At 33.5% G+C, this 14,767-nt stretch overlaps 1 protein-coding gene across 1 annotated transcript in view; it reads left to right on the top strand.

The window, feature by feature from the left end:
* The window catches only part of TRHDE (thyrotropin releasing hormone degrading enzyme), a 396,236-nt gene that overhangs the window by 374,334 nt on the left and 7,135 nt on the right, over positions 1-14,767 (top strand). The window contains exons 16-18 of the mRNA XM_003832902.6: positions 8,556-8,723; positions 9,252-9,392; positions 13,176-13,257. Of these exons, the coding sequence (XP_003832950.4) occupies positions 8,556-8,723; positions 9,252-9,392; positions 13,176-13,257 (391 nt within the window). The remainder of the gene's footprint in view (positions 1-8,555; positions 8,724-9,251; positions 9,393-13,175; positions 13,258-14,767) is intronic.

A 14,767-nucleotide genomic window follows, 5' to 3' on the forward strand; every position in this document is an offset into this window, starting at 1 on the left:
AACTGTGGATTTTTAAAAAAAGTAATTAAAAAAAAGTTACAGGTAACATTTGTGTACAGTTCAACTCTCAGAAGATTATATGCTGGATGCCTTGGTATTACTCTGCGGCTCACTGGTTAGGCCCAGGTCATGGCAATGATACCCTCTTGAAGGGTATACAATTTTTGGTGTGGTGTCAGCAAGATGGTAGAGCAGGAAGCACTAGATTCTTCTTCCTTTGACAAACACAATGATTCAGCAACAATTTATGGGCAAATTCCCTTTGTGAGAAATCCAGAAACTAATTGAAATGTTCCTGTATCATTAGTGAGTGTAAAACCACTCATCAAAGCTAGTAGAGAGATTCAGGACACACACTTATCAGAATCTCTACTCCCCAGCACATAGTCAAATGATGAGAAAGAGAATTCCTCCTCCCGGCTTCTCCCAGGGGAGAAATGAGGTAGGTTCATGCATCGAGTGTCTTACCATTTTCAAGGGTATCCCCAGAAGACTGGCTTCTGTCTTGCCTGCCTTGGAACTCTAAAAAGTCTAGCACAATCTAGCCGTGTGAGGGAGAATGGAGATGGTGGCTTGAGCAAGAGATGCCATATTTTTTTTCCCTTGGTCAGCACAGAGTGATGGGAAAAAAAAAATCCCAATTCTTGACAGCCTCTTAGGGAGAGATTTGATCCATGCTTCCAGTGCTTCAACGTTTCTGGTGCTGCCCAAAGAATGAGCATTTGCTTTACTAGTCTTGGAGCTCTGACAGATCTGCCATAGTCTAGCTAGCTGGAGGAAGACAGAGATAGGAGTTTGGACTAATAAGTGTCATAGATCTTTTCTACTGCTCAGCACAGAGCAAATAGAGGGAAAATCCCAGCTCTTGGTTTCCCCATGGGGAGGGAAAGAGTTGATCTGTGCATCTACTGCTCAAACTTCTCTGGGGCACCCCAAAGAATTAACATTCTACTTCTCAGTCTTGGCATTCTGATAGGCCTGGTGCAGGCTAGCCACTGAGGGGAGAACAGAAGCAGTGGCTTGGACTGTTAAGACACTGCAGCTTCTCCCCAGCTCAGCACAGAGCAAGCAGACAAAACCACAGCTACCTGCTTCTCCCTGGGAATAAAGACAGTTAGTAGAGGTTCCCAGAATCTCTAGCCAGGCTATTGGGTGAGTATCTTCTTCTGTACAAGGCCAGTTTGTGAATTTGGAGAATTGATTAATGTGTAGACATGAACTGATAGTCAGAAAAAAAATAAAAATCTAGGACAGATGTCCCAAACAAAGGAACAAGATAAATCTTCAAAAGTTGACCATAATGAAACATATGATTTACCTGACAGATACTTCAAAATAACTATCATAAAGAAGATCACTAAAGTCAAGAGTACAGTGCATTAAAAAATGATAATTTAAACAAGGAGATATAAAACATTTAAAAGTACTAAACAGGTGATGAAGCTGAACAACACAATAATGTAACTGAAAAATTTACTATTAATAGAAGGGTTAAACAGCAGATCAGATTCGTGAAGATGGATTGATCAGCAACCTTAAAGACAAGTATTTAAAAATTTACTTAAAAGAGCAAAAATGTAAAATAATGAAAAGAAGTGAAGAAAGCTTAAGGGACTTTTGGGATACCAGCAAATGGACCAATATATACATCATGTAAGTCCAAGAAGCAGAAAATAAAGAGAAAGGACTAGACAGCTCTTTCAAAGATATAATGGCTGAAAACTTCACAAATCTAGAGAAGGAAATGGACATTCAGAAGCAAAAAGCCCAAACACCCCAAATAAAGTGACCTTAAGGAAATGTACATCAAGACACATTATAATTAAATTGGCAAAAGTAAAAAAGAGAATTTTGAAAGCAGCAAAAGGAAAGTGACTTGGCACCTGCTAAGGAACACTTACAGAAATATCAAAAGATTTTTCAGCAGAAATCTTGCAAGCTAGAAGGAAGTGAGATGATATATTCAAAATGCTGAAGGGAAAAAGAAAATTGTCAACCAAGAAAACTATACAAGCAATAATGTCATTTACAAATAAAAGAAAAATAATGACTTTCTCGGACAAATAAAAGCCAAGTGAGGTCATCACCAGCAGACTTGCCTTGAAAGAAATGCTAAAGGAAATTCTTCAAGTTGAAATAAAAGGATGCTAAACAGCAACAAAGTAGCATAAGAAAGTATGAAACTCATTGATAAAAATCAACATATATATAAATACAAATACTTTATTACTGTAATGGTGGTGGGTAAATAATTTTTAATTCTAGTATAAAATTTAAATGACAAAAGTATTAAAATGAGTATGACTAAAATATATTAAAAGGTACACAATATGAATAGGTACAAATTGTGAAAACAATAACATTGTGAGGACAGGAGTTAAATTGTGGAGTTTTTGTGTACATTTAAGCTTAAGTTGTTATCAGCTTAAAATAGACTGTTATAAGATATGTATACATCAAGGTAAGCACACTAATAAAGCCCTAGAAGTTACATAAAAGAGAGGGAAAAACAAATCACAGCATATCAATATAAAAACTCAAAAAAAGGAAGATGGCAAGAGAGAAAAAAGACAGGAAAAAAATGAGACCAATAGAAAACAATTTTGTTAAAATGGCAAAAATAAATTCTTCCCTATCAATATTACCTTGGATATAAATGGATTAAACTTCCCAATCAAAAAAAAGTGGCTGAATGGATTAACAAAGCAAGACCTACATGCACAGTGTCAGTAAGAGTCTCAGTTTAAGGACACATATAGGCTGAGAGTGAAGGGATGGAAAAAGATACTCTGTGCAAATGGAAAAGCAGAAGAAAGCAGGTGTAGCTATGTTTATATGAGACAAAACAGACTTTAAGTCAAAAACCATCACAAAAACAAAGAAGGGCACTATATTATAATAAAAGTGTCAAACCACTGGAAAGATATAACAAATTATAAACATATATGCATTCAACATTAGAGCACCTAAATATATAAAGCCAATATTGACAGAACTGAAGGGAGAAATAAAAAACATTAAAAATAGCAGTATTCAACTTTTAATAATAAATAAAATATCCAGACAGAAGATCAATAAGGAAAGAGAGGGCTTACAACACTATAAACCAAATGGACTTAACAGACATACACAGAATATCCTACCGTCCGGCAACAGAATATACATTCTTCTCAAGCACACATATCACTTTCTCCAAGTTGGATTACATGTTAGGTCATAAAACAAGTCTTAACAAATTTAAGAAGATTGAAATTATACCACATACTTTTCCTAAACAAAATGAAGTGAAACTACAAATCAATAGCAAAAAGAAAATGGAAAAGTTTACAAATATGTGGATTAAGCAAGATACTCTTGAACAACAATTGAGTCAAGAAGAAGTCCAAAAGGAAAGTAAAAACTACATCAAGACAAAAATGAAAGCACAATGAATGCACATCATACTGAAACTTATGGGATACAGTAAAAGCAGTACTAAGAGGGAAGTTTATTGTGATAAATACCTATATTTATAATGACCTGAAACTACCTTTACACCTCAAGGAGATAGAAAATGAAGAACAAACTATCCACATAGTTAGCAAAAGGGAGGAAATAACAAAGATAAGAACAAAAAAAAAATGGAAAATAGAAAAACAATAGAATAAATCAGACAAGATAAAACTGATAAATCTTAAACTAGATTAATTAATGAAAAAGAGAGAAGACTCAAATAAAAAGAGAAATGAAGGAGTAGATATTACAACTGATGCCACAGACATAAAGAGGATCAAAAGAAACTACTATGAACAATTATATGCCAACAAATGAAATAACAGAAAAATGGACATGCTCCTACAAAATATAGCTTATCAAGACTAACCAATGAAGAATTGGCAAGTCTGTACAGATCTATAACTGGGATGGAGATTGAATTAGTAATCAAAAACCTCTCTACAAAGAAAAACCTAGGACTAGATGACTTCACTGAAAGGTGAATTCTACCAAACATTTAAAGAATCCTGCAATCCTTCTGAAACTTTCAAAAAAATTGATGAGGAACACTTCCAAACTTATGTTACCAGCATCACCCTGGTAGCAAAGCCAGGTGAAGACATCACAAGAAATGAAAACTACAGGTAAATACCCCTATGCAGAAATCCTCTACAGAATACTAGCAGCCTGAAACCAATATTACATTAAGGGATAATACACCATGACCAGCTGATATTTATCTCTGAGATGCGAGGATGCTTCCACATACAAAAATCAATTAATGTTATATACCACCTTATTAGAATAAACGATAAAAATCACATGATCATCTTAATAAATACAAAGCACTGACAAAATTTAACATCCTTTCATGATAAAAAAAAAAATTCTCAACAAATAAGGAATAAAAGGGAAGTGCCTCAACATAATTAAGGCCATATATGAAAAGCCTGCAATTAACATTATACTCAATGGTGAAAAATTGAAAGCTTTTCCTCTACAACCAAGAACAAAATCAGAATACCTCCTTTAACCACTTGTATTAAACATAGTACTGGAAACCTTAGGCAGAGAAAATAGGGATGAAAAAGAAATAAACGGCATCCTAATTGAAAAGGGAGAAGTAAAATTGTCCCTGTTTGTACATGACATGATCTCATATGTTGAAATCCCTAAAGTCTCCACCAAAAACCATTAGAACTAATAAACAAATTCAGTATATTTTCAGGATATAAAATCAACACACAAAAATCAGTAGTGTTTCTGTACACTAACAATAAACTATCTGAAAAGTAACTCAGGAAAGCAATCTCACAACAGCACCAAAAATAATAAAATAGGCTGGGCATGGCGGCTCATGCCTGTAATCTCAACACTTTGGGAGGCCAAGGTGGGAGGATCACTTGAGGCCAAGAGTTTGAGACCAACCTGGGAAACATAGAGAGACCCCATCTCTATGAAAAAAAAATACAAAAATAAACTTTCAAAAGAATAAAATACTTAGAAATAAACTGAACTAAGGAAATGAAAAATGTATGTACTAAAATCCATAAAACATTGATGAAAGAAAATAAAGAAGACACAAATGGAAAGCCATCTGATGTTCATGGATTGGAAGAATTAATATTTTAAAATTGCAATACTATCCAAAGCAATCTACAGATTCAATGCAATTTCTATCAAAATTCCAATGACACTTAAAAAAAAAACAATTCTACAATTCATATGGAACCACAAAAGACTACTTTAAATGCCAAACCTATTTTGAGAAAGGAGAACAATGCTAGAGGAATCACACTTGCTAATTTTAAAATATATTACAAAGCTACAGTGGTCAAAATAATATGGTACTATAATAAAGACCAACATATACACCAATTAAACAGAATATAAAGCCAAAAATAAATTCACAAATATATGCCCAACTGTTCTTCAACAATGGTGACAAATACACAAAAAGATAAAAAAAAAAGATAGTTTTTTCAACAAATTGTGCTGGGAAAACTGGATATCCACATGCAAAAGAAATAATGAAATTGGACCTTTGTTTTATATACCGTACACAAAAATCAATTCAAAATGAATTAAAGAGTTAAATGGGGCCCCAAACTGTAAACTTCTTAAAGAAATCATAGGGGAAAACTTCATGACATTGGTCTTGGCAATGATTTCATGGATATGACATCAAAAGCATAGGCAACATAAAAATAAATTGTGGGACTGCATCAAACTAAAAAGCTTCTGCACAGCAAAGGTAACAATCAACAAAAGTAAAAAGGCAACCCACAGAATGGGAGAAAATATTTGCAAACCATATATCTGAATAAGGGTTTATCTCCAAAATATATAAGACACTCCAACTCAATAGGAAAACAATATTAATCCAATTACAAAAAGGGGTAAGGATTTGAAAAGACTTTTCTCACCAGATGACATAGAGGTGGCCAACAGGTATATGAAAAAAAGTCACTAATCACCAGAAAAATGCAAATGAAAATCACAATGAAATATCACCTCACACTCAGGATAGCTATTATCAAAAAAAACAAAACACAGCAAATGTTGTCAAGGTTGTGGAGAAATCAATATCCTTCCATACTGCTTATGCGAATGCAAAATAGTGCAGCTGCTCTGGTAAACAGTATGGAATGTTCTCAAAAAACTAAAAATAGAACTACAATATAATCCAGCATCCCATTTGTAGATATTTATCTAAAAGAATTGAAATCAAAATATCAAAAACATATTAGCATTCCCAAGTTTATTGCAGCACTAGTCACATTAGCCATGATGTGGAAACAATCTAAATGTTCATCAACAGATGGATGGATAAAGGAAACGTAGTGTACACATACAATGAAATACTATTCAGCCTTTACAAAGCAGGACATTTTTCAATATTTACAATATTTATGAACCTGGAGGACTTTATGCTCAGTGAAAGAGCCAGTCACAGAAAGAGAGTTATGATTCCACTTATATGAGATATTTTAAAAAGTGAAGCTTATGAAATTAAAGAGTGGAATGATGGTTGCCAGGGTCTGGGTACTTTTTACTGGTAACTGTCATATATGGCACCAGTATAGTATGTGGCACTCAAGTGCCTTCCGGGCAACATAGTTTAGTATATTCTGTTACTTTTTTGTTCTATATTTCTACATGCCTTTTCTTCTTGAACATTGATATTGGAGATTGGTTCTATAGGCGATACGAAAAACCTGACTTAAGGGGCTCTATCCCTATATTCTCTCTAGTATATTAATTGCTTAATAAATACATCTTAGAAAGTAAACTTACTATAGTATCATGCTTAATATTAAGGAAATGTACATTGATTGATGGGTTAGTGATTTCAATAGATATTTTATTGTTTTTTTTCTTGCAAGTTTTTATTCACTCTTTTGGCAAAAGTAGGGCAATAATGCACTGTTGTGCTCTGTAGCCTATAATATACTGAGGAAAAGACCCACTCTGTTTTATAGCTGTTGATTTAAGTTATTAAAGATGGAGGCATCTCTGTAATCTTAACCAGAACTGAGCACATCCTTCAAAATGTGGTGGCAATGCCTTTAGTGATTTCAGGGATGCCCTGTGTCAAGCTGGTCATAAACACAGCAGAGAGAACATGTCACCAATAATTGAGAAGGCTTTTGTTGGTACTTTCCACAGGGCTTCCAGTGCTGAGATGGAAAACAAGAGAAAGATGTGAAGCTCTTTAATGGTTTATTCTATGTCTGTGTTTCCTTTGTTTCATTAAAAACAAATCAAACAAAATGTTTTCTAATGCCACAAGGAAAAAGGGCTTCAGTTAACAAAATTAAAGTAACATTTCTCCAAACACTTTATTTGCTGAAAAAGACAGAATAAGTTTAGCCTTTTCTGGGAACATTAATTTTGTATGATACTTTCTTAGAATTCTACACACTTGGTATAGTGCCACATATTCTGATTGTAGCCCTTCTTAGCTGCTTAACAAAATGAGATTCAGATCATCTTACTGGTAGTTATTCACACAATTCTTCCTGTTTTCCAAATACTCCTTTAATCATAGCAGTGTTTTAATCATCATGGTCCTAAATCTTTAGAAGGCATTGTTTGCTTTTGCTATCCAGAGAAAGCAGTATATTACTGCCACATTCAAATTATTAATGAGAAATTTGATAATAGATTAGTGAATGTTGAAAAAAAGCAAAATTAAATTTTGAAACTTAAAAAAAAAGTATTGGAGCATTTTTCAGAGAAGCATATTAAAAAGTCAGTAAATGTAGGGTACATACCAAAACTTAAAGAAATAATATTTAGTAAGAAAAATCACTAAGGCAAAGTAGGGATGAAAATTTTCAACTTATGAATAGCCAAGTCTAATTAAATTTACTCTTTCCCACTATAATATTGCATTTTGGATCAAAGTCAAATTTTAGTATATTTTAAGTTATTTTATAAACATAGGAAAAAATAACTTTCTACTTATGTTTTGGTATCTGTTTATTACCTATATTTATAATCTTCTCGGTCTCCAAAATTTGGAGAGTTGCTTGAGAAAATTACTTATAGAGAAAGTTATCTAAGAATTTAAGAGACAATGTTTCCGTTCTATCCAAATTAATTAGTGTCCTCAACTGGTACTTTCTTGACATTCTTGGGTCTACCAATTATAAGAGCAAAATCTTTGTGTAATAGCCATATTAAAGTTGGTGAAAAGAAAAGGGCCTTATTTTCATGGGTTTGTGAAGCCTTTATGTTACTATTTTTGTTTAAGTATAGTCAAGAGTGGAAATAATAATTATGTTCAAAACTACCTTTGAATAAAAGACATTATTTTATTCATCCAGTAGTATAGTCAAGAGTGGAAATAATAATTATGTTCAAAACTACCTTTGAATAAAAGACATTATTTTATTCATCCAGTGAGAAATATTTTTAAAATATTATTACTATGTAGTATTCTGTTTCAGGTAAAATCTAATTAGCAAAATAATCTTTTAAAAAACTGACTGTAGTAAATAAAGCAAAACCTGTCTTTATTTTCAGTACTGTTAAGCTTTTAATTAATAGAAAACCACCATGGGTTGCTTCTTTAGAATACCACTAAATGTTAGAGACATCGTATACTGTACAGGAGTGTCACTACTGGATGAGGATGTCTGGGAATTCATATGGATGAAATTCCATTCCACCACAGCAGTTTCTGAGAAGAAAATATTATTGGAAGCCTTAACTTGCAGTGATGACAGGAATTTATTAAACAGGTAGGCCGACTGATTTTCTAAATGTGTTTCTCTAATGAAAGTATTCTCTGTTAATCAAATTGCTCTGAAGTTGCTTTTATTTACTTGAATATATGCTAGTTATTTTAAAATATATCTTCCTAAACATGAGGAAAACTGCCATGTTAATGACTAAAGCTACTTGATTTCAGAGGTTATATCTTTTTATGAGTAATTATTTTATATAATTTATATATGTTTAAGAAGATATTTTATTATAAAAGTGTTTAATATAAAGAATTTAAAAGGAGAATTTGAATCATCAAAACAGAATTGTGATATATCCTTTCACAAGATTTTTTTAGAGTTTAATGTTTTTAATTAAAATACTATGAGTTTGATCCTCTTTTATAAACAGAAATGTGTTCTATTTATAAGTTTGCATTATTAAAGATTGCACTAGACTATTCTTTTGAAGAATATGACAAACTAGGTCCTATAATTTTAGTAAGATTATAAAAATGTTTAAGTTATTGGACTAAAAATTTTTACAAAATTCTATCTTTGAAGGCTTCTAAATCTGTCACTGAATTCTGAGGTGGTGCTGGATCAAGATGCAATTGATGTCATAATCCATGTAGCTCGAAATCCACATGGTCGAGACCTTGCCTGGAAGTTTTTCAGGGATAAATGGAAGATATTAAATACCAGGTAGAAATTAGAATTCTTACTTGAATGAGTAAAGTAAAGCCGACATAGGAGGAATAAAGGCCCAAGTTTTGTGTTAAAGCTAAGATCCATGCAATAGGTTTAGATTTTAAAATATTCAACCAAGATAAATGTTGCCACTCCCGTGGAACTCCAAATTATTTTTAAAATTCTATAATTCATTTATTAAAATTGATGAATTAATTATATGTGCAAACATTTGGAGTATAAAAGGCTTAGCTGAGCAACTTTCCTGGAAAATCTATCAGACTGTCCAAAGTTGAAGACACTGTATCATAAAACCCCTGTATCTTGAATATGTTATAGAAATGATTTATAAATACAGTGGTATTATAAAAATAAAACATTAATTACTTCCGTATAATTGTTTTAAATTTTCTTTAAATAAATATAAATATCTTAAAATACCTGAATAAAACCATGATATAGAGAAGGAATATTAATCATTTGAATCATTGTATAATTCCAGTTGCAGTAAAATTTACTCCCAGGACATCTTGTTTCATGGTGAGAATTCTTTAGCCTCAATTTTATAAGATATTTCATTATGCATTTAAATATATTATAATACACACTAGTTTATTACTCTGATAATCTCTATGGCCTATTAAAATTCAATTTATTATAAAGCGTGTAAATGCTGCTTGTTTTTCTTTAACTTAAATGTTCCCAGACAGTAAGCAGACTTACTGTTCTGTCTCTGAAAAGCTAGTGTGTAAACTTTATTATTTTTAAGCATACCTTCATCAGTTGCCCTGGTATAATGAGTTCAATTAGAATGGCTGTGTCATATTAAAACACTCTATCCATAGGTATTTCATTGACAGAAAACACTGATATTTCTATAAGACACATTGACTTTTTTAATATTTTCAGCTCAGATCTTATAATAGTTGGACGATTAAAGCTTGCTTTGCTTTTGTGCATATAATAGAGTGAATAGACACTTAAGGTAAAATTAATGTATACAAACATTTAACTTAAAAGAATATCAAACATCTACCAATACACAGTTTCTTTAGGGAGTGGTTTTGTAAATCAGTGTTCAGGGCAATGCAATTATAGGCATATATAGTTTATTGCCTACCAAAAAATGTTTGGTTCCTGATATGCTTATTTTGTCTCACTGAATCCATGATCTCCATCCTATCTAAAAATACGATGGTGTTTACATTGACAAATAGGAGCATAATCTTCACGGGCTCCTGCTCCTCTGTCGATTTTTTGAATGCTGGCATTCACGGAGCTCTTCTTCCTGTGAAGGTACTCTTCTTCCCACTCTGCAAGTTCTTCCTGATTTTAGATGCCTTCTACTCTCATGGTTTCAATTACTCCCAAATCTGTATCTCTAATTCAGACATTTGCCCTGCCTTTCTCCCTGTGGTGGTTAATTGGCCATCGAGGTTTCCTTTATGAGTGTGCCTGCAAAGCTAAATGGGTGATTTTTCTTTTATCCTCCTTTTCTCAGTAAATCTTGTAGCCATCCACCAATTGCTCAAGCCCAACATCTGGAAGTCTACATAGGCATCCCCTTTTCTCTTGCCATATATAACAATTAGACTCTAGGTTATATCAATTTAACATTTTCTAAAGTTTGTTGAATTATTCCTCTTTTTTTGTGACCACTTCCCCAGTGCAGGTTCTCATCTCTTCCCAGTACTCTTACAATAATAGCCTTCTGTCTCACTGCCTCTATAATTATATAAACACACTTTAGCCTCTTCCCTTCATCCCAAGAACCTTTCAGAAAAGCAAATGTGATATTTCCCTGCTATAAAACTTTCTATGTGAGATTTATAATTTAAGCCCCTTAATATGTCCTCTGCATATTTTGTCAGCGTCTTGTTCTTCAATCCTCAGGCTCACAATGTATCAGTGTATGGACTAATTTTTTTTGTTGATGTTGTTTTTTGTGTTTTGAGACAAGGTCTCACTCTGTCACCCAGGCTGGAGCACAGTGGCACAATCACAGCTCTTTGCAGCCTTGACCTCCTGAGCTCAGGTGAGCCTTCCACTTCAGTCTCCTGAGTAGCTGGGACTACAGACATACACCACCACACCCGGCTAATTTTTCTATTTTTTGTAGAGACAAGGTTTCCCCATGTTGCCCAGGCTGGTCTCCAACTCCTGAGCTCAAGCAATCCACCTGCCTTAGCTTCCCAAAAGTGCTGGGATCACAGGCGTGAGCCACCGCCTTGGCCTGTATGCACTGTTAATATCAAACTGCTTGTACTTGTCTGCACAAACCATGTCTTTTCACGTCTCTTCGTCTTTGTTTATGTTCATCTTCTGCCTAAAATTACTTTCTTTCCTGTTGCTCAGAACTACTCCATGGTCAATCTAGATGCCATTTTCTCTCAGAAGCCATTCCCAAGACCCTACAGATAAAGAAATCCTCTCTGAGCACTGTGTATAATTTTATCACCACCACATTTAGCCACAATACGTGGAAATATTATCTGATTACATGTCTAGCTCTTCAAGTGGATAGTATAATACCTTCAAGGAACAGACTGTACCTTATTATTTTCTTGTTATATCTTCACAGGACAATATAAGTAAAAACAACTAACACTTCTTTAGAAAAAGAATTGTTATTTGCCTGCATAATTGGACAATTTTGTACCCACATACTGATTGAAAATGATCACTTACATTATTATTGAATGCCTATTTGTTTGCTTTTACTTAGCTAACTTTTTTTCTGTGGAATAGTTCAATGTCAGAATTACAACAAATCTCAGTGGTCATTTAGTTCAACCTTCTCATTTTATAGATGAGAAAACTAAGTTCTACAGAAGCTAAATTAAATCTTAAATTAGATGCTTAAGATCCTACAAGTTAGTTAGGGAAGCAATAAAAAACCCCTTATAACAGTGTGTAGAGCCTTGTCTTTAAAAACCCAGAGTCTTATTTTTATTGTACTCACCTTAGTTCTAAAAGTATGATAACCTGTGATAGGTATCCTTAGCATAGAAGGGACAAATCAGTAAAATGAGTATTCTTTTCAACTCACTGACACAAGTTGTTCCTTGTCTTGGGTCAAAAGTCAAGTAATCGTGTTTGTAGTACAAGGATTAGGCAATCCAAATGAACAAGTAGATGTTTTACTTTAATGTACACATGAAAAAAGCTAATATTTTGGAGAACATTTTTGAGAATGCATTTTGCCTCAGTTTCTAAGAATGAAATATAAAAATGCATTTTTGAGAATGTATTTTGCATCAGTTTCTAAGAATGAAATAAGAAAATGCATTTTTGAGAATGCATTTTGCCTCAATTTCTAAGAATAAAATAATATGAAAATGCCAGTGTCAATTATGACTAATCATATCAAAGGATCTGACAGTGCCCAGGTTGATCCTGCAGCTCCTCTTGCCTTTTATGGAATCATTTTCCCTTCCAGTAAGCTAGGTTGCTTTGTAATTGAAAGTTTTAAAATATTTTGTTCTCAGGCCTTGGCTTGGAAATATACTGTTAATCCCTAAATCCAGTTTTAGAGGGCCCCTTTAAAAAATTTGCTACAACTCAGACTTCTCTGAAACACTGTGAACCATATTAGGTGGGACCTGATGATATCCCAAAGCCATAACTCTTTGTCCCTCCCTGACTCCCTAGAGAAATGGGCTTGAGTGCTCAGAGATCTGGCAGTCTCTGACAACACTGAGCAAATGGAACCCTTGAGAAAACTCTAAAAAATCTTTATAGTAATATTTTTTTAAATTATGACCTGCATTGACATTAAGACTCTTTTTTTCTTTTGAGGTATGGAGAAGCATTGTTTATGAATTCCAAACTCATCAGTGGTGTCACAGAATTTCTTAATACTGAAGGTGAACTCAAAGAGGTAAATATTTTAAGATGAAGTCTAATTATTTTCTTTTATAAACATTTGAAATTATGCATTTACTTCAGTCATTTCTTTCCAACAGATTCACATCCATTCCTTTTACTTACACACGCACACCACACACGCACACACACACACACGTTAAAGACTACTCAATTCATAATTTGCAAAGAGTATTTTTACATGTCAAACGTTGAAGGCCTGCAAGGAATGTTTGAATGTAGTAATTTTCAAACCTGGAGACCCACAATCCACTTCAGAGATCATTGATCCAATCAGCTATTCCTCAAATGATTCTATTAACCCACTGTAGGATTCACTAAATAACAAAACCATCCTGTCAATGACTCAGTATTTGTATAATGGACAAAGGTTGGTGTTGAGATATAGACCATGTGTCTCACTGCTTTGTGGTCAGCCTTAAACAGACAACGGACATACTGTACATAATAATATCGCTTTGTGCTATGTAGCCTCTTAAATGAAACAAATTCTTAAGCGTAGAAAGGAGCATATCTGGTAATATATATTGAGATTAATAAATTGCTTTAAAACTGCTTGGTACAATCACAAATGAATTTTATTAGTGAAAATAAACTTGATTTTTAAGGACTGGTGTCCAGGTTATGGAGTATCTAACATTTCCTTACTATGTTGTTTCTGGTTTATTACTCTGGAAATTTAAGCCAGCTAGTTTTATTTGTTTGTTTTGCCATTAAGTCACCTCACTAATATAGAGAGATGAGAAATGGGGAGAGGGTTAAGGAGGAAGGAAAAATAAGCAAAATATAGACTCTTTTAATTGATTACAATGGATCGCGCTTCAAACATTGATGGCCTTTTCTTGTGCTCCTGTTCTCCATTGTAAAATATAGCTGATATTTGACATTGAGAATGATGGTTTTCTCAGTTTTCACTGACAGAATGCCTAATGCTGTGCCCCACAGCTAATCACACTGAGCACCATTCCCTAGAAGCATCAACCCTGGCACCATCCTTAATATCTTCTAATATTGTCCAGTTTCCTATGATTATCCTGTGTGCACTAACTTGGTTTCTTTCACACCATGAGCTAAGCTAAGCTAAGTCTCTGATTGTAATGATTTGAAATTCAGTCTTTATCCCTGCTATGTGGGTTCCCAACCCTGAAGGATTAAATTTGAAAGCCCCAGAACATATTTTACTATTTTTTAAATAAAGGAAGCTAAATGGAAAGGACTGTTTTCATATCCATAAAAAACAGAAAGAAAGAACAAGTAAATTAATGATTACTTCCAATTTTCTCTGTATTTAAATGAAGTACTTTTAATTTCATGATTTCACATTCAATAATCTGGGAATTAAAGACTCATTTAGTCACAACCTGTGCAGCCATTGAAGCGAGCACAGAGCAAAATCTCTCCCTCTTCTCTTCTCTCCTGTTTGCTTCCTTCGTTCTCTGTGCTTCTCTCCTTCTCTTTTATCTCCTCTCCTCCCTACCTCTCTCTTATCCCTTCTCTAATTTCTC

This window comes from Pan paniscus, chromosome 10 (genome assembly GCF_029289425.2).
Source record: "Pan paniscus chromosome 10, NHGRI_mPanPan1-v2.0_pri, whole genome shotgun sequence".
Classification (NCBI taxonomy): domain Eukaryota; kingdom Metazoa; phylum Chordata; class Mammalia; order Primates; family Hominidae; genus Pan; species Pan paniscus.